The following is a 19,886-nucleotide window of genomic DNA, read 5'->3' on the forward strand; positions in this document are numbered from 1 at the left end:
TTCAATTCACATGTCCCTTCTCCTTGAAGTTATCAATATATTCAAGACACTGTCAATTAAAGTGAGCTTTTGAAACAGTGATAAGCTAATTCTGAAATTCCTATGAAAGATTAAAAAAACCCTTAAATTTATGAAAGCGAAACAAATTTTGGAAAAAAAAGAAAGTTGGAAAATTTGTTATACCCAAATCGAAGTATTATTATAAACTACAGTAATAAATACTACATGATATTGGCAAAAGAATAGAAATATAGATCAAATGAAAGGAATAGTAGGTTCAGAAATAGACCCATTCTCATATAACCAATTGATTTTTAGTAAAAATGTCAAAGTTATTCGATGGATAACCTTGGTAATGTTTTAATATTTAATATAGTCAATATTATCTTTCATTATCACTAAAAAAAATCCTATCAACAAATGGTGCTGGAACAAATGGATATCTATGTGACAAATAATGAACTTCAGCCCTTATTTCAAGCCATACACAAAAATTAACTCCAAATGGATCACAGACCTAAACATACAGCTAAAACTATAAACTTCTGGAAGAAATCATGGGAGAAAATCTTCATGACCTTGGCGTAAACAAAGATCTCTGAGATAGAACGTGAAAAGCGCAACCATGAAAGAAAAAAATTGATAAATTAGACTTCGTTAAAATAAAATAAAAAAAAAACCCAAACTTCTGTTTGAAAGACGTTGGGAAATTAAAAGACAAAGAATTCCCACTCCTGGGCATATAACCAGACAAAACTACAATTCACAATTCAAAAAGATACATACACCCGTATGTTCATGGCAGCACTATTCACAATAGCCAAGACATGAAAACAACCTAAATGTCCATCAACAGATGAATGGATTAAGATGTGGTGCATATATACACAATGGAATGCTATTCAGCCATAAAAAAGAACAAAATAATGCCATTTGCAGCAACATGGATGGAACTAGAGATTCTCACACTAAGTGAAGTAAGTCAGAAAGAGAAAGACAAATATCATATGATGTCACTTATATGTGGAATCTAAAATATGGCACAAAAGAACCTATCTATAAAACAGAAACAGACTCACAGACATAGAAAAACTTGTGGTTGCCTAAGAGGGGGTGGGGAGGAATGGGATGAACTGGGAATTCGGGGTTAGTAGAGCCAAACTATTACATTTAGAATGGATCAGCAATGAGGTCCTACTGTATAGCACAAGGAACTATATCCTGTCTCTTGGAATAGAACCTGATGGAAGATAATATGGGTAAAGGAAGGTATACATGTGTAATGTGTGACACTTTGCTGTACAGTAGAAATTGACAAAACACTGTAAACCAACTATAATGGAAAAAATAAAAATCATTTTAAAAAAATCTAAAAAGTGTTTGAAAATGTGTATATATGTGTGACTGGGTCACTTTGCTATAAAGCAGAAATTGGCACAACATTGTAAATCAACTGTACTTTAATAAAAAAAATTTTAAAAAGACGAGACAAACTGAAAGCGTATTTGCTATTCATATATTTGACGAAGACTTGATATTCAAAATATATAAAGAATTCTTACAACCCAATAATGACACAAATAATCTGGCTAACATGTAAAAGAATGAAATTAGAACACTTCCTAACACCTTACACAAAAATAAACTCAAAATGGATTAAAGACCTAGATATAAGACCAGATACTATAAAACTCTTAGAGGAAAACATAGGCCAAACACTCTCCAACATAAACGACAGCAACATCTTCTCAGATCCACTTCTTAGAGTAATGACAATAAAAACAAAAATAAACAAATGGGACTTAATTAAACTTAAACGTTTATGCACTGCAAAGGAAACCCTAAACAAAATAAAAAGACAATCCACAGAATGGGAGAAAATGTTTGCAAATGAAATGACTGACAAGGGATTCATCTCCAAAATTTATAAACACCTTCTGCAACTCCATACCAAAAAAACAAACAAGCCTATCAAAAAATGGGCAGAAGATCTAAACAGTTCCCCAAAGAAGACATACAGATGTCCAAAAAACATGTTCAACATCACTAATTATTAGAGAAATGCAAATCAAAACCACTATGAGCTACCACCTTACACCAGCCAGAATGGCCATCATCAAAAAGTCTACAAACAATAAGTGCTGGGGAGGGTGTGGAGAAAAAGGAACCCTAGTACACTGTTGGTGGGAATGTAAATTGGTGCAAGCCACTGTGGAAAACAGTATGGAGAGTCCTCAGAAAACTAAAAATAGAACTACCATTTGATCCAGCAATTCCACTCCTGGGCATCTCTCCAGAGAAAACCATGACTCGCAAAGACACATGTACTCTGATGTTCATTGAAGCACTGTTTTCAATGGCCAAGACATGGAAACAACCTAAATGTCCATCGACAGAGGAGTGGACAAAGAAGAAGTGGTACATATACACAATGGAATATTAGTCAGCCATTAAAAGGAAAGAAATAACGGCATGTGCAGCAATATGGATGGACCTAGAAATTATCATGCCAAGTGAAGTCAGTCAGACAATGAGACACCAACATCAAATGTTATCACTTACATGTGGAATCTAAAGAAAGGACACAATGAACTTCTTTGCAGAACAGATACTGACTCACAGACTTTGAAAAACTTTTGGTTTCCAAATGAGACAGGTTGGCAGGGTGGGGGCATGCACTGAGGGTTTGGGATGGAAATGCTATAAAATTTGGTTGTGATGATTATTGTATAACTCTAAGTGTAATAAAATTCACTGAGTAATTAAAAAAAAAAGATCTGGCTAAAATGGGGCAAAAAACTTTGGACACTTCATCAAGGAACAGATGGAATGTATAATAAATAGACAACCCACAGAATGGGAGAAAATGCTTGCAAATGAAAACATTTGATGATCACTATTATTAGTCTTTAAGGAAATACAAATTAAAACCATAATGAGATACTATGATATGCCCAATGAAATGGCTCAAATAAAAAAGACAGATGATACCTAGTATTTATAAAAAATGTGGAGCGACTCTCATACATTGCTGGTGGGAATGTAAAGTGATGCATTCACTTTGGAAAACAGTTAACCTCTATTATACATTTAAACACACACTGTACAACCCAGTAATTCCACTCCTGTGAGATAAGAGAAATAACAACATATATCCAAAAAAGTGCTTTTTACAAGAAAGTTCCTAGCTGCTTTATTCATTATGAGCCTAGACTGGAAACAACATAAACATCTGGTGAATGGGCAAATTGTAGTATATCCATACAATGGAATAATACTCACCAATAAAGAGAGAGCAAACTACTTATACAAACGACATCTTCGATGAATCTCAGAAACATGCTGAGTAAAAAGTCAGACATGAAAGAGTACATACTATAGGATTCCACTGTAGAAACTCTAGGAAAGACAAATCTAACCTGTAGCTACAAAAAGCAGCTCAGTGGGCCAGGAAGGAAGTGACATGGGGAACTGACTTCAAAGGTGCAACGGAACTTTCTGGAAATGTAACTGTCCATAGCTTGATTGTGGTGGTGGTGACATGGGTGTATACATTATTCAAAACTCATGAGACTGTATCCTTAATATGCGTGCAATATATTGAATGTAAATCATGTCTCAGTAAAGTTGATTAAAAAATCAAAGGAAGTGGAGCAACCAGGTTTCATAAAGCATAAAGCAGGGTAGCGTTTTTTATAAATGTCATGACCTCATGGCCAATCTCTAGAACACTGTCATACAGATCAGTCAGCTCTAGATTTATTCTTCCTTGGGCTGCTCTGATGGAAGTTAGGATTCCTGGCAGAGAAAGTCTAGCTTAGATAAGGTGCCTACTCTTGGAAAGGGAAAAGCTGGATCGTCCTGACTGACCTTCCCATCCAGACAACACTGAGCGTGGCAGGGGTGGTCCCCCAAAGAAAAACGAAGGTACTGTTAACTAGAGGAAGGGGCCAGGGTGTCTGGTAAACAAACAAACAGAAACGGTCTTCCCCTCTGTTTCCAGGGGTGACCAAGGAGGCTGGCGAGGGAATTTCAACACATATGTTCATTCATTTCATTCAAGCGTAAGTTTGAGCATAGACTGTTTGCCAAGTGCTGTTACTGACTCCGACACATATGCGTTTGAGGTCTCTCTAAAAATAACCAGTTCGTGTTAACGTAAGGAACGGAGACCTGGAAGGAATGGGTCATCTGGTGTTACTGTGAAGTATAAGCCTTTTGTGGGGAAGGGAGTTTAGAATTCAGCTTAACATTAAAACAAAACAAAACAAAACAAACTTTCCACGAAAAAGAAGTATGTATCTTCTTGGGTCGTTCGCACTCACGGTAATTTCTTAGTAAGAAAGAGGAGGGTGGATTTGCCAGAGAAGTAAGGAGATTCCAGAATTCATGTCCTGCTAGCAGCCAGCTGGAGAAAAGCCTTTTCGTGGGTTTAACTTGCGGTCCTTGCGTCTCCCGGGGCCTCCCTGGCGAGTCAGCAGAGGGAGCCATTCCCCAAGAAATATCGGCGCGGGGCCGCTTAGAGAGCCTAGAGGGATTTTCTTGTGGGTCCGGGGAGTTCTCTCCCCGCCCCGCCTCGGTAAAGCAAGCTCCCGAACCCCCACCCGCAACTCCTTGCCCCACCTCCCCAACCACTTTGCTGCTGCAGCGCACACTCGTGTACCTCTAGGTCCCCCATCCTTTCTCGGTCCCACAGTTGCGCTCCCTCCCTAATACTGCTGGGGACGTGCAGTCCATTCCAGCTGGTCGCTCGGGTGCTGTCCCCAGGCCCCCCAATCCTCATAGCGGTTCTAGAAGACCTCCGGAGACTTTGACACTGTGGCACCAAGAGTGGGTCGGGACGCAGACGGGCACTTTCTCCGTCACCCCTTGGTTCACCTCATGCGGTGACCCCAAGATTTGCCAACTTTGTAGCCGGACTGTTGGCGGAGTCACTCCCGGGCAGTACAAGCCCCTCCGGACAGGGGCGACCTGCGATCCGGGCGCAGGAGTCGGGCTGGGAGGATCCTGCCTGTCGCACTGGGGACTGTGCGCGGCGCCAAGTGACTCCCCCCTCCAGCAGTCACTGCCCCGGCGGCAGCAGCTGCAGGAGCGGCAACTGCTTGCATCCCCGAACCGGCTCGGGTTACTCCCCTCCTCCTTCAGCATCTCGGGCCAGACAGAGAAGACCTTACTTGAGTTTACAGCGAGTCTTTTGCTGGTGTGCAAAACTGGGGGTCTGGAAACGCGCAGAGACCCGCCTGCTTTCCCGCGGGTCTCCACCTTTGAGCCTGAACCAAAACTCCTAAGTATCGCTCTCGTCTGGAACACCGCTGGGAGGCTAACTGCGCTGTTTGGAACAGATTTTGCTTCTCCGCTGGCCTTGCATGAAACCAGGGGGAAAGAGTTGCGCTGAGAATCTCAGGCTCTCGGGTAAGAGTTGGGCAAACAGTTCTGACAGCCGCTGGACCTTGGCTGGACGCTAGACGGTTTCTTGAGGGTGGGGGACGCATTTTCTTTAGCCAGGACACCCGGGGGCCACGTGAGGCGACGCGAGATGGGCTTGTTTACTTGTCTCAAGGGTTGATGGTTAATGTTTGAATCTGGTCTTCTTACTTGGGGCCGGGTAGGAACTTCTTGGAGTGTTTTTAATGAGGAGATGCCCCCATTACGCGTTTTATTTTGCATAATTTCTGCCTCGGTATTCCCTTGTTTGTGTTGGTGCTTGTCTGGTGTCCCAGCTGGTGTAGGGAGGTTTGGGCAGAATGAGAGAGAGAGAATGAAAAGCAGTTTCAGTGGAGCCCTTGCTTCCAGATCAGTTTCACTTCTTCTCTGGGGTCTTGACTTGTTTTTGAACTTCTCTTTCTCCAGCACTTGATATTCAGACTGTGAGGTCAGACGTGGGAATATTCCCTCCTCCTGTGCTCCCAGCGTCCTTTAGGGGGGCTTCAGAACCACAGGCTGGGTGACTTAAGCTGGAGGGGTCTCCTACTTGTCTGAATACCTGGCTCCTCAGGGAAGGTTGGGAGGGGCAGTTCTTCCAACAGTAGTTAAACCAGTGAAAGACCTATCTCCTATTGATTTTTTAAGTTCCTTTGATGTATGACTTTTACTCCTGGTTTAGGGAAATATTTTGTCTTTTTCTTTCTGGAAATAAGAACGATACCACTGAGTAAATGAAATATAGTGATATCTCTGATACTTCCTCAATATCCCCACATGAGGACCCAAAGTCTTTAGAAGAAAGTTAAAGCTGGAGATTTTATTAGCCCCAAAGTTCTCAGGCAGAGATACCCATGCTCTTCCAAGGCCAAGGAAAATGCCATTTCTTCTTGTCTCTCCTGACTGCTCTCCTTTATATGCTGAGTCTCACTTTGTGTATGGTCTTCCCAACTAAAGATGCTTCATTCTCTATGGATGAAAAGTCTAAGTCTGGATTATTTTTTCTGATGTGGCTGCTTCAAGGGGTCAGCTTGCAGGCTACTTTTTGCTGTGCTGCTCTGAGGTTAAATAGTTCAGTAGAGGGCACGCTCTGGGACCAGGGTGTCTGGGGGCAACTCGACTCTGCCACTTTGCAGCTATGTGATTTTGTGTGTTACTTAACTTCTCTCCTCATCTATAAAATCAGAATGGTAATAACAATGCTTATACCAGAGGGTTTCTCAAAGAATTAAATGAGTGAATGTGTGTGGAGTGCTAACGAGCCTGGCAGATAGTAAGCACATATTCGCTCTGATAACATTGTTAACTATTGTTGCATCGTGATGACATCGTTTTTATTAGCTAGCTGTAAGTATTAGCTATTCTTCCTATTTGGATGGGCTTTGAAAACTGTGTTCATGTGGCTTTCACTCCCACCTACAATGTGATGCATTGTCAAACTTTTCTCATCATCTTTGTACTGCTTTGTGTTACTGCTGGGGCTCCTTCAGCAGGAAGAAAGATGCATGTGGCAGGGCTGGGGTTTGTAGAGGAGGGGTCGTGGTTGGGTGCCAAAGGGTGCTTGGGACAGGCTTACGGGTGGGGAATCAACACTCAGTTGACAACCTGTAAATGCCTGAGAAACTCCTTGCATTTCTCTACCTCTTTTAACCTATTTTTTTTAGAGGTCAACTATTTGTCCAATAAATAGTTACTAAGCATCTATTCTAGGTTCTATGTTATGTAAATTCATTGACTTCGGTTTTGAAATGGATGTGCACGAGTCCATGCTTTGTGCCCATGCCCCTCCCCAGGCAAACATGCATATCCAGATTAGTGCTTCCCACAGCACTAGCCCTCTATATATTAAATCCCAAATAACTTTTTAGCTCTAATGATTTCAATCCCTGTTAAAATGAAGAGCATGTGTCACTGAGGAACTGCACAAAATATTCATTATAACCTCCAGCAGGGCACATCTCTCATCGGCTTCGTGGTGTGTACACTTGTGTGGGGAGATGGGAAAAGGGTTGTATAAGGTCTGGTGCTCCTTCTGGCTCTAACCTCCTTAAATCATCTACCCCAGCTCATTGGCAGGTGCTTTCAAACATCACTTCTTTCTTTTAACATTTGTTTTAGGTACGTAACTTATGTCCCTACTTCATTGCATGTCAATCCACGTGAATCATGACACTGATAATACAAAAGCAAAAGCATTTAGCTTTGCTTATATTTCATCAGCTATTTTCAGACTTGGATGTAGATCAGAAACATGGAAGGGGCTTGTTAAAAGTACTAGAGTGAGGAGTTTCCGTCGCGGCTCAGCGGAAATGAACCTGACTGGCATCCTTGAGGATGCAGGTTCCAGCCCTGGCCTCGCTCCATGGGTTAAGGATCTGGCGTTGCCGTGGGCTCTGGTGTAGGTCTCAGATGAGGCCGGGATCCTGTGTTGCTGTGGCTGTGGCATAGGCCAGCGGCTACAGCTCTGATTTGACCCCTAGCTTGGGAGTCTCCATGTGCCTGGGGTGCGGCCCTAATAAAAAAAAAAAAAGACAAAAAAAAAAAAAAAAGTACTAGATTGAAGTCTGAGAAACTGCCAAAATTTGACCATTTTTGGCCTAGGTAAAAATGGTGATTTCATAGTCAACCTAATATAAATCCTAGTCCCCTCCACTTGGATTCAGGGGCAGTAAGTCTTGGTTGAGATGTGAAAAGCCTGCAGTTTTACAAGTTCCCCAGATGGTTCTAATGCAAACCCAAGTCACATGCTCATTTTGCAGCAGCAGATTACCTTCCTCATGATTGTTTAATAGCATATTTCTAAAATACAAATCTGAGTGTGTCATGCCCTTGTTTAAAAAAATCTTTGGCAGCTCCCCAGATGGTGACTATCAGTGTCACCTGGATGCTTATTGAAAAATGCAGATTCCAGTGCTTTACCCCAGATGTGAGGGCCAGAAATCTACATTTGAACAGATCCTCCAATGAATCTGGTAGAAGTGACCTCAAATCACATTTGGAGAACCACTGGCTTACAGCATAAAGCCTAACCTCCCAACAAAATACGCAAAACCAGCTTTGCATCTCTGCTTCCCTGTTCTCTAGCCTTTCCACCCCACTGATGTTGATCTTGTTACTTTTTCTTAAGGAATACACGGCCTCTTCCATCCCTCTCTGGCCTAACTGTGTGTGGCGTACCATCTGCAGGAAAATGTCTTTGCTCTTCTTTTTAGTCTAACCAACTTCTTATGACCCTCTACCTTCAAGATGCAGTTTAACTAAGACCTCCCCTCGGAAGCTTTTCCTAATTCTCTCACTGTAAGCAGTGATATCTGATGTGATTTCTGTTCTGCCTTGTGGATAGCTTTAATATAGCAACTCTCATAGTGCATCAACTATGTTACCTGAATTTTTCTCCAACAGATTGTTGAGTGTATCATTCTTAATTCTGAGCCTTTATCCAAATGGCTGGCACATACTAGTTACATAATAAATGCCTAAAGAATGTGGCATAATAATGAATGAATAAATGCAATCGACTTTTTTTTTTTTTTTTAAACACATCAAGTGTTTGGCATAGTCATTGTGTACATACTAAGGGCTGTGGCGAAGCCATTCAAGAATTTACAATTTGGCTAGATATGGTTTGCAAAGTTTATAACCTGAAGTGGAAGGAAAAGTCATAAAATGAACTTTATGTACAAAACAGAAATAGATCCACAGACCCAGAAAACAAACTTAGCATCACCAAAGGGGAAAGGGATGGAGGAGGAATAAATTAGGAGTTTGGGTTTAGATATGTATACAGTAGATAATCAACAAGGACCTACTCCATAGCACAGGGAACTATACTCAGTATTCTCTAATAACCTATAAGGGAGAGGAATCTGAAAAAATATATATGTATGTATAACTGAATCACTTCGCTGTACACCTGAAATTAATACAATATTGTAAATGAACTGTACTTAATAAATAAATAGGAGTTCCTGTCATGGCTCAGTGGTTAACGAATCCAACTAGGAACCATGAGGTTGCTGGTTCGATCCCTGGCCTTGCCCAGTGGGTTAAGGATCCAGCATTGCCGTGAGCTGTGATGTAGGTCGCAGACATGGCTCAGATCTGGCATTGCTGTGGCTCTGGCCTAGGCCAATGGCTACAACTCCAATTAGATCCCTAGCCTGGGAACCTCCATATGCCGAGGGAGCGGCCCTAGAAAAAGGCAAAAATACAATAAATAAATAAATAAATATTTAATTTATTAAAAAAAAGGAAAGAAAACTGATAAAAATTAACCTGGTAAAAAGGACAAGGTTGAACATTCTAAGAGAGTTTATGAAACACCAGATGCCACTGAATTAAGGTTACAGGTTCAGCACTATGGCAGAACTATGATACAAGAGCTGAGTTGATCATACCTTTGGGGTAGCTGTGGTTGTGAATGACAGTGTCAGGACACTGTAATGGTTTACCCTGTGCTTTTTAGTTTATAAACCCCTTTGTATTTGTTTTTGATCAGAAACATGGTGACTGGTTCAGTACTATTTTTTCTACTTCAGTACAGGGTGCAGTCCTAAAAACAGATCCAAAGATTGTGCAAAAGCCTGCATGTTATAGGGATGCTGGCCCTAGAGAGATAAGTATATAATAAAGTTCTAATTATATCTTGCCATTCATTTAGGCATAATATTCACTGTTTACTTTCTTTAATTTTTCTTTCTTTGAATGTCCTATAATTTTGGTGTTCCCTCCTTATTCAAATAGTGGTTGACCTGTTCAAGTTAAATAAGTGTCTGGTTCAGACTACAGATTGGCCGTTTTTGGCCTGTCTAGTAAACTTCCTTTGTCTCACATGTTAAGTTTATGGGAAAAATCATATGGTAAGGTTTTTAATTGTTTTCATTTCCCACTCATTTTTCTTATAGTAATGGAAATTTGTACTACTATTTGAACAAGTGAAAAAAATTGCAGGATAATGACAAAGATGGTGATGCTTCAAAAATGGCTCCACCATAAAATAAACAAAAGTTCACTCATAGGCTGATGTATGAGAATTTCAGACACAGGGCAAAAAGGTAGCAGCATCAGTGCATGAAGTGCAAACATCCAAATTGTTTGGACTTCAAACAAAGCAATCTTAAGAACTGCCTCTACTCTCATTTTCTCAGGGATGTATACCCAGTATTTCGTTAAAAAAAAAACAAAAAACAAAAAACAAAAAACAGCTTAGCTTTAAGAATCAACACAAGATTCACTGGGTTCTGTTCATTTGTCTTCTTTTTCAACTGTTTCCGGTCTGAACTTGTTCTACTTTAGTTTAAGCTGTACTTTTGTAAGTTGCTTAATGCGTCTCCTAATCTCTTTATTCATTCATTTGTTTGTTCATTCCCTCTCTCTGAATTTCCCAAGATTTTGTATTTATCTCATCTCTCTTTTCTTCCCAATTTTATTTATTTATTTTTAATTACTTAACAAATTTTATTATATTTATAGGTGTATAACAATCATCACAACCAAATTTTATGGCATTTCAATTTAAGATTATCTTTCACTGTGATCACTGTCACTCATTTTAAAGATAGTTACTGCCGAGGATTAATTTATGGCTCTTAATAAAAGGATTTCTCATACTATGAGGGAAAAAAATGAGATCCAGACCAATTTTTTTTTTCCTTTATTTGGAAAACTTCAGGTCACTGAGTGGATGCTGTTTGATGATGCACACTCTGTGCCATTAGCCAGTCTAGAAAGTGTGAATTTAATAACATATCCTGTTGTTATTGATGTTCATTACTAGTGATTTCCTCTCTTGTTTCAAGTCCAGTGATTTATACTCTAGATAAAGTAAGTATGTAAAGCATTTGAACCACCTCAATTTCCTACTCAGAGGGCAATAAATTCTGCCCTTCCTCTCTTCCAAGACAAAGAAAACAGTATTTCAGTATAGAAAGCCTCGTCTTGATTTGTACATGTGCCCGATATCAGCATCTGTTAAAAACATCTCATCTTTGGGCTCAAGGAGGCCCCATACCAGAGGGGGACTGAGTGGCTTGTTAACATCCTGGCCGTGCTGGCCGAGCCACATAAATGGGGTTAGATCTAAAACCTCACCACAGATAATCATTCCCATGATGGATCTTTGTAGTAATTTCTGGTAAAGAATCATGTTGTCTTTTTTTAAGAAAACAAATAGTTTTTGATGGCAAGTTGAAAATCAAGCCCTCCAAATTTAGCTGGTTTCCCACAGAACGAAATCAAACTATGAAATCTTTGCTTTGGATCTAAGGGATTAATTCTACATTCAAAATGAAAAATTTCAAATATCTACCCCACTGATATTTTGAAAAGGGTAATTTATTTTTCTTTTCAGACAGGGAATCGATGACATGATGCAACTTTGGTTCTTTAAGAAAGTACATGGTGGGAGTTCCCTTTGTGGCTCAGCAGTTAACGAACCTGACCAGGATCCATGAGGATGCAGGTTCAATCCCTGGCCTCGCTCAGTGGGTTGGGGATCTGGCGTTCCTGTGAGCTGTGGTCTGTGGTCTGTTGGTCTGTGATTGGTAGGTCGCAGATCTGGCTCCAATCCCTCGTTGCTGTGGTGTAGGCTGGCAGCTACAGCTCCAATTCAACCCCTAGCCTGGGAATTTCCATATGCTGCGAGTGTGGCCCTAAAAAGCAAAGAAAAAAAAAAGAAAGAAAGAAAGAACATGGTATGAATTTTATTTTTGCTCCATCAGATACGTATTTAATGTTTAGGGCATAGGGGTAAATGCTGTGTGTAATTACTGAGATACTTGCCTTAAAAAGAGATAAAAAAAAAAAAAATCCAAGTGACTGGTCAGGCTGGGTGTATCGGAGGCCAGGTGGGGAGTTCTAAGAGCTGCTCTGAGGGCTGGTCCTAGCGAGAGGGCTCTGTGTGCTCACCAGAAGTTTCCTGGCAATTTGGGGCCTTGAAGGAGAGAGGGTTGGAGTGGATGAGGCATTTTAGATAGAGGGTGCGAACACATGGCTGCAGGGATTTGCAAGACATCTTGAAGAGTAGTGACTAAACCATTCCAGGGGAGTAATGAGTTAACATTTGAGAATTGTTTTATGGCAGCCACACCCTAGGCTATGGGACTAGATTCTGCCTGCTCCCACAGCACTTATGTGTATTAAAGGAGCCCTCATATTACACAGCTATCTTTATATCATGTAAACCCATGTGGTTTGGGGCAGCTTCTTGAGAGTCAAGTAAAAGTTGAGCCCCTGTTCCATGAGAAGATGTGAGATATGCAAATTTTTTCTGTTTTTTTTTTTTTTTTTAAACCACCTTCTTGGGGGATATGGGTGGAGACAGGACTGAAATGCCTTCTAGCATCATCTGGATCTGAATTCATGTTTTCTTTTAAGGAGTTTAATTTAGAGATGATCTTGCCATGCTACTGTACAGTCTGTTTTTAGCCTGAGGCCATCCGCCCAACCCTGAATATCACTTCCTAGCTCCTTCATTTCACACAGTATCACCAAACATTCAACTCAGGGTGGCTGACTTTTAAGGCTTAGAAGTAAATATTTAACATGCTTACAACTTAGAACTAAATATTCAACATGCTTGTTTTTGAAAGCCATCTGTCCATCCCCACCCTGGACCCTTCTCACCATCCATCCTTTTCTGCAGGTGCAGCCTCAGCCAGGTTGCTGCAGCACCTCCTTTTGTTCTCTCTGTACCTCTTTTGGCTCATTGCTGACCCCACCCCCAAATTCCTATTATCTTCTCCACAGTCATTATTATTTTTCTTAAATGTCCTTTCTCATTCCCCACATTACGGGGTGCCCTCCTCCTGCTCACCTCTCTTCCCCTCAGGTGTTTCCCCTCTCATGAAGATTCCATAACCACAGTAAAAATTGTTTGTCTTTTCAATATCCCCTCATCTCCTGAATGCCCCTTCAACAGACAGATGTGCACAGTTGGGCCATCAGCAAGGTTAGAAAAGCTTGAGGCCTCTGCTTTCAAACTTGAGGGACATGAGAATCACCGCAGATACTGGCTCACCTCTAGTGATTTTGATTCAGTAGGGGTGCAGTGGGGCCCAGAGATATGTCTTTTTTAGTTTATGTGCTGCTGGAGCGAGCACTGGGGATGGGTATTTTTGACAAGGTATTCTGACACAGGTATCCTGACCCCTGGGTATCTTGACCCATGGATGCACTAATAATCTTTGCAAGGGCTGTTCTGCTCCATTTAGAAGACACAAGCTCCTTTGCTTTGCTTTCCTTTCCTTTGCTTTCCTTTCCTTTCCTTCCCTTCCCTTCCCTTCCCATCCCTTTCCTTCCCTCCCCTTCCCATCCCTTCCCATCCCTATCCCTTCCTATCCCTTCCCATCCTTGTCCTTCCCTTCCTTTCCCTTCCCTCCCCTTCCCATCCCTGCCCTTCCCATCCCTTCCCATCCCTTCCTATCCCTTCCTATCCCTTCCCTCCCCTTCCCATCCCTGTCCTTCCCATCCCTTCCCATCCTTGTCCTTCCTTTCCCATTCCCTCCCATCTCTTCCCTTCCCATCTCTGTCCTTCCCATCCCTTCCCAACCCTTCCCTTCCCTTCCCATCCTTGTCCTTCCCTTCCCTCCCCTTCCCATCCCTGTCCTTCCCATCCCTTTCCTTCCCTGTCCTCCCCTTCCCTTCCCCCTTTCCTTTTCCCTTTCTTTTTCCTTTTCCATTCTAATATTTTAGTGCCTTGGTCAGAGGCGGTCAGAGAATAGCTGGTCTGTGAGAACCCGTGCCTCTCCGTCTCTGCTTGGAGGGACAATGACTGTAACACAACGCTGTTCATGTGACAGCCGGAGAAAGGGACTCATTGTTCAGGGCTTGGCTGATGCTCCATTTCACTCTGGCCAGCCATCCAACTGAGCTTGGTAGCCCCAAGGAAACAGACACACTTGAATCAGGGAGACAAAGAAAGGAGGTCAAGGCCTTTCACAGTTAAACTACTTGCAGCCATGTGTCTGAGGTAGCCTTTGGGAAGGAAAAAAGTAATTTTGCGGAAGTGTCATTAATCTCCTGGTTTGGGAGCATAAGACATGACATTAAAGGAACACAAGTCACTCCCAATTGATCTTTTGCCAAAGAAGGGTTGTTTCCTACTCTACCCAATGGGTTATCTTATTGAAGGGTTTTATACTTGATTTTAAAAATAAAAGGTCTCCCTCAGCCTATGACAGGCAAAGGTACGTTTCTTAGCCACTTTTCTCCAGTTTCATCAAAGACAACTCTCTGATCTGAAGGCCGACCTAAATCAGGGCCTGTTGCTGACCTTCGAGATTAATTCTTTGTTCTGTGGTGTGGTCGCCACACATATGATATATGATGTGTTAATAATTTCCTTTTAAATCTAGATTCAGATATCCCTTAAGAAACTGAGAATTTTTTGAGATAGAAATACAGTTAAATCTTTGAGAAAATTATTGATATAGTTGGACAGTTATGAGTTTGGAGGAACTCCCCAAAGGTCAGATAGATGCCATTCCATACCCCCAATGTCCAAACTGGATTCTAGCCCTGGAGGGAAAGGGTTGCAAACTTCCTGTGCAGATCTAATCCAGAGCCCAACAATTGGCTACATTCTTTGCTTCAGAAAAAGATTCGAATTCAAGGTCATAGCCTCAGAAAGGTCACAGATATTTCACACAGGATTGTTCTTTTAGCCTGATTACTCCCTTTATGAGAAAGTATGTCATTCATTCAGGCTTGGCCTCTGGGTTTCTTTTTAAAGAGAAACTTTGTCGCTCATTCTTGAGGATATTTGTAGATGGATTTTTTTTTTTTTTTTTTTTAGGTTAGAGTACAGCCTTGAGTGAGACTGAATGGGGAGAGCCTTTCCTGGGTGTGATGGGTTATGGAGAGCCTTTCCTGGGTGTGATGAGTTATGGAGAGCCCATTACCTAGTGGTACTCTTTGGCCGTAGGAATCCTTTTGTCTCTGAGATAAGAGGTTTTCTGACTGGGAGTATCAGGCTAAAGGAGGTTTTGTACCCAGGAGAAGGCAACACATGATTTACTTGAGGTCACTTAGAGCTTCTTGTAATTAAGTCCATCGTCTCACCTTGATTACAGACTATCACTGTTAAGTCCATTAATGACGGAGAAGCAAGTGGGTTGCAGAGGCAAGTGGCTTTGTTTATTCATAGGTTTCTACTCCCCCCCTCCCCTTGGAGTTTGTGGATACTTTACTAAGTGGATATTGGGCTTTACCAATGCTAGAGATGCCTTTGAAGTGGAGAAGGGGAAGAGGAGACTGTTCTCTGCAGGTGGCAGAAGAACTGTGTTAAACATGCTCCTGATCAGTTAATTAATTTTCAGTTCGTTGTCATTAGGCCTGTTCATTTGACTCCATTCCTGTGATTTAGAGAGGCTCTCGCTCCTTGGTGGTGTGATGGATGAGTTCTGTGCTCTGCTTGAGGTTCTGCCTAGATGCAGCTTGTGTTGAAAAAATAGGGCAGTGATATGTTGTCTTTTATTGTGGTTGTTCATATCCCAGGGAGCACGTTTAATGCTAAATGCATTCTTAGGCATAGGATGCTTGCTGGGACCTCTTCTCATGTCAGGATTAAAGCCCTGGCTAAGGAGGGCTTCTGGAATGATCCTATTGTTCAGTTTAATCTCGGAGCTGGGTTAAGTGGGTGTGTTCATTTGGTGAAAATGTGTGAGGCTGTTTAATTTTGATTTGTATACATCTTTAGTATATATTTTATACTTTAATTAAAAGTTTGTAAAAGGAGTTCCCGTTGTGGTGCAGCAGAAGCGAATCCGACTAGGAACCATGAGGTTGGGGGTTCGATCCCTGGCCTCGCTCAGTGGGTTAAGGATCTGGTGTGGCCTTGAGCTGTGGTGTAGGTCGCAGGCGCAGCTCAGATCTGGCATTGCTGTGGCTCTGGCGTAGGCTGGCAGCAACGGCTCCGACTGGACCCCTAGCCTGGGAACCTCCAGATGCCGCAGGTGCGGCACTAAAAAGACAAAAGACAAAAAAAAAAAAAAAAAAAAAAAAAAAAAAAGTTTGAAAAAAATTTAAACCATTGAGTTTAATGTAGAATTAAAACTGTGGCAGCAATGGAAAACAGTAAACCCTGAGAACCCCAACTGTACTAATGTTTGGGTCTTGGTGGGGCTAAGAGGGCCTGAAGCCTTAAACCTCCTCTCATTTGCCCTTACTTCCGTAGCCAGGCAACGTGTGTCAGAGAGCAGTGGACCAGCGCCACCACAGGTGATCCATCTACTTTTCCAGGCAGCAAATCCAGTGCCTAAGAGGCAGCAGTGTCCACAGAGTCCCACTCTTCAGAATTTAAAATGAAAGCACCCTCCCAGGTTGGCCAGCTAGCACATCTTCTCCTGCCCACAGTCCATCTTCCTCCTGCTGATTGTAAGCTGTCAGGAAAAACAGGAAAATGACATTGGATCGTGGATGTTTTTCTGAATCTTTAGATGACATCTTTCCTGAAGTCTAATATTAGACGACTTTAATTTTTTTTAACTAACTTCTATTTTTTAACTAACTGGGACAAAGTGGGATGAGGTGTGGGGTCTTTGGCTCACCTCTCTCACTTATGTCAGCCAAAACCATGATTCCGGCACATGGGCAGCCTGTGGTGCTTCTTCCGTCTAGAGGACATTGGCCACACTCATTGTGGGCCATTGTACCTACAGAACGTCCCAGCTTGCTGTTACCACAAGGAGCTGTAGACTCAGTTGGAGAAAATAGGGACTTTTGTTTTTCTTTTTCTTTTCTTTTCTTATTTTTCTCTTTCTTTATTTGCTTTTTAGGGCTGAACCTGGGGCATATGGAGATTCCCAGGTGAGGGGTCAAATCAGAGATACAGCTGCAGGCCTACACCACAGCCACAGCAACGCAGGATCCAAGCCACATCTGTGATCCACACCACAACTCACCGCAGCGCTGGATCCTTAACCCATGAGCAGGACCATGGATCGAACCCACATCCTCACAGATACTAGTTGGATTTGTTTCTGCTGTGCCACAAGGGGAACTCCATCTTTTGTTTTTCTTGAAGGAGAGTTTGGGGTTCTTGGCTTTGAAATGATTCTAGCACATCTGTAATAGGTTGAGCATCCTTCCCATACGTCTCCTTTGGACATTGGACTTAATGGTTAAACGTTGATTTACACAAGCATATGTGATTAAAATCATGAGTTGGGAGGCAAGATTTTGATGGTCTAGGTCTATTCCTGGCTGGCCTCGTCAAATACTGTGTGACATGGGACAACCTGGGTCTAGATCTGATCTTCACTTCCAACCCTCATGACCTTGGGCCAGCTGCTTAAGCTCTCTCAGCCTCTTCGTTACCTGTGAAATGATAACAGCATGTACTTCAGAGGGAGTTAACATAGTGGTGGGCACAGAGTAAGTGCTCAATAAATATTAGTTATCATCATTTAACACCAAATAATATTAAACTGGGGAAGAATAGCATATTTAGGAAAAACGGTTGCTGATGCTTTTTATGAAAGAATCGTTCAAGTGCTTAAGATCCTATTGATTAAACACAGAAGTCAGAAAACATGGTCTCTGACATACTTTGATATAAGTAGTAAGGAATCGAAAATATTCTGGAATACAACAACTTTTGTTAAATTGATTCACAGATCTGCACTTTTTTTTTTTTTCTGTCTTTTTGCCATTTCTTGGGCTGCTCCCGTGGCATATGGAGGTTCCCAGACTAGGGGTCAAATCGGAGCTGTAGCCACCAGCCTACGCCAGAGCCACAGCAACGCAGGATCCGAGCCGCGTCTGCGACCTACACCACAGCTCACGGCAACGCCTGATCGTTAACCCACTGAGCAAGGGCTGGGATCGAACCCGCGACCTCATGGTTCCTAGTCGGATTCGTTAACCACTGCGCCATGACGGGAACTCCCGGATCTGCACATTTTTTAATGACAATGGCATTTTACTAAGAGAAACATTTTCTATCTCTACTACAGAATTAGGATGAGGCTTTTAGTTAATGAATTTATTCTTCCCTAGTGAGATGTCAACAGACTTAAGAAGAGGGTTTCAAACAAAAACCTGTGCACCAAGGTTCATAGCAGCATTATTCACAACAACCAAAAGGTGAAAACCACCCAAATGCCCACCGACTGATGACTGGAGGATGGAGAAACAAAATGTCATAGCTCCACACAGTGGAGCTTGTGGGAAGTGGCTGCCTAAAGGTGGTGGGCCCTTCTATTTTTAGTACACATCGAGTCTAGAATATAAACTTCTTGAGCACATACGATATATATCATTTATCTTGCAGTCCCCAAGTGGTGAAGCATAGGGCAAGAGACTGAGCTGTGTCCCCCCCAGATTCACATGTTAAAGTCCTATTCCCCCCCACCCCCACCCAGTGTGACTTTGTTTGGAGTTGGGCCCTGTGGGGAGGTGATAAAGGTTGAATAAGGTCATAGTGTGTGGCCCTAATGCAGTAGAGCTGGGGCCCTTATAAAAAGAGGACACTCTTTCTGTCATGTAGGGACGCAATGAGAAGGTGGCCATCTGGGAGCCAGAAGGAGCAGTCTCACCTGAAATTGGGTTGACTTGTACCTAGGTCTTGAACTTCTCAGATTTCTGATGTTTAAGGCACTCAGTCTGTGGTATTTTGTTATGGCAGCCTGAGCAGACCAAGACATAGAAACTTTCTCTTTTTCTTTCCTCCCTTTCCTTCCTTCCTTCCTCTTATTGTGGATCTGACTAATTTTGAGATTATTCAGAACTAGAGGGGACAAGAGAATAACAGGAAGAAGAAAACCTGACTGTAGACCTAATTCTCATTCGAGTGGGTCATCTTGACCTTGTCTCCCCTGGTACAGCAGTAAGGCCACGAGGTAGCATCATTGCTTGATTAAAACTTCCCAAGACCCTGTCTCCTCTAGCGGAGGTGCTGATGAGTGGTGCACAGTCAGCACCCAGTGAGAAGCACTGTCCCGAGGATGTGGCGTGAGGCAGGAGGTGGATGATTTATACTTTGGACTCTCAGGTTTTGAATAGTTGGCCTCCTAGCTGTTCTTTCATAGGAGGCAGGGGAATTGAAGGGGTGAGCATGAGGGGAGGGCCAGCAATGGGGGCTGTGCCGCGAGGGGGCAGTTCACCTGGACCGGGAGAGGTCAGGTGGTTCCTCCCACCGGAAAGAAGACACCCTCCGTCAGGAAGGGTGAGGGCTGTACCCGAGCCCAGCCAAGGACTCGGGTGCAGAGAGTTCCTCAGCAGAGCTAGACAGATGGTCTGCTTTTATTTTGGTGAAGACCAGCCTGGAGCAAAGGCACTTTTCTTCCGCTGTTCCAAAACAAAAACAAAAACAAAAAAGCTTATGATGTGGAGCTCTGCCAAGCTAAGGCTGGGGAAAACAAACAAACAAACCCTAGCCAGTTTTTTTTTCAAGGCAGGATGTAAATGATGCTTTGTAGTTTTGTTTGTGCAGCCCCTGGGGACTGTTCGGAGGACCTCCCCACAGC

The 19,886-nt window shown here is 42.4% G+C and overlaps 1 protein-coding gene across 8 annotated transcripts in view; it reads left to right on the forward strand.

The window, feature by feature from the left end:
* The first annotated feature begins 5,172 nt into the window (after window positions 1–5,172).
* Window positions 5,173–19,886, forward strand: part of MEGF10 (multiple EGF like domains 10) — a 174,152-nt gene continuing 159,438 nt past the window's right edge. For all 8 annotated transcript variants that reach the window (XM_021084704.2, XM_085014442.1, XM_085014441.1 and 5 more), the window contains exon 1: window positions 5,173–5,412. In XM_021084704.2, the coding sequence (XP_020940363.2) occupies window positions 5,367–5,412 (46 nt within the window). In that variant the 5' untranslated portion in view covers window positions 5,173–5,366. The remainder of the gene's footprint in view (window positions 5,413–19,886) is intronic.

This window comes from Sus scrofa, chromosome 2, assembly GCF_054392235.1.
Source record: "Sus scrofa isolate SSC_HxYL_T2T_F1_AM1 chromosome 2, Sscrofa_HxYL_maternal_Yorkshire_Landrace_v2.0, whole genome shotgun sequence".
In the NCBI taxonomy this organism is placed as follows: Eukaryota; Metazoa; Chordata; class Mammalia; order Artiodactyla; family Suidae; genus Sus; species Sus scrofa.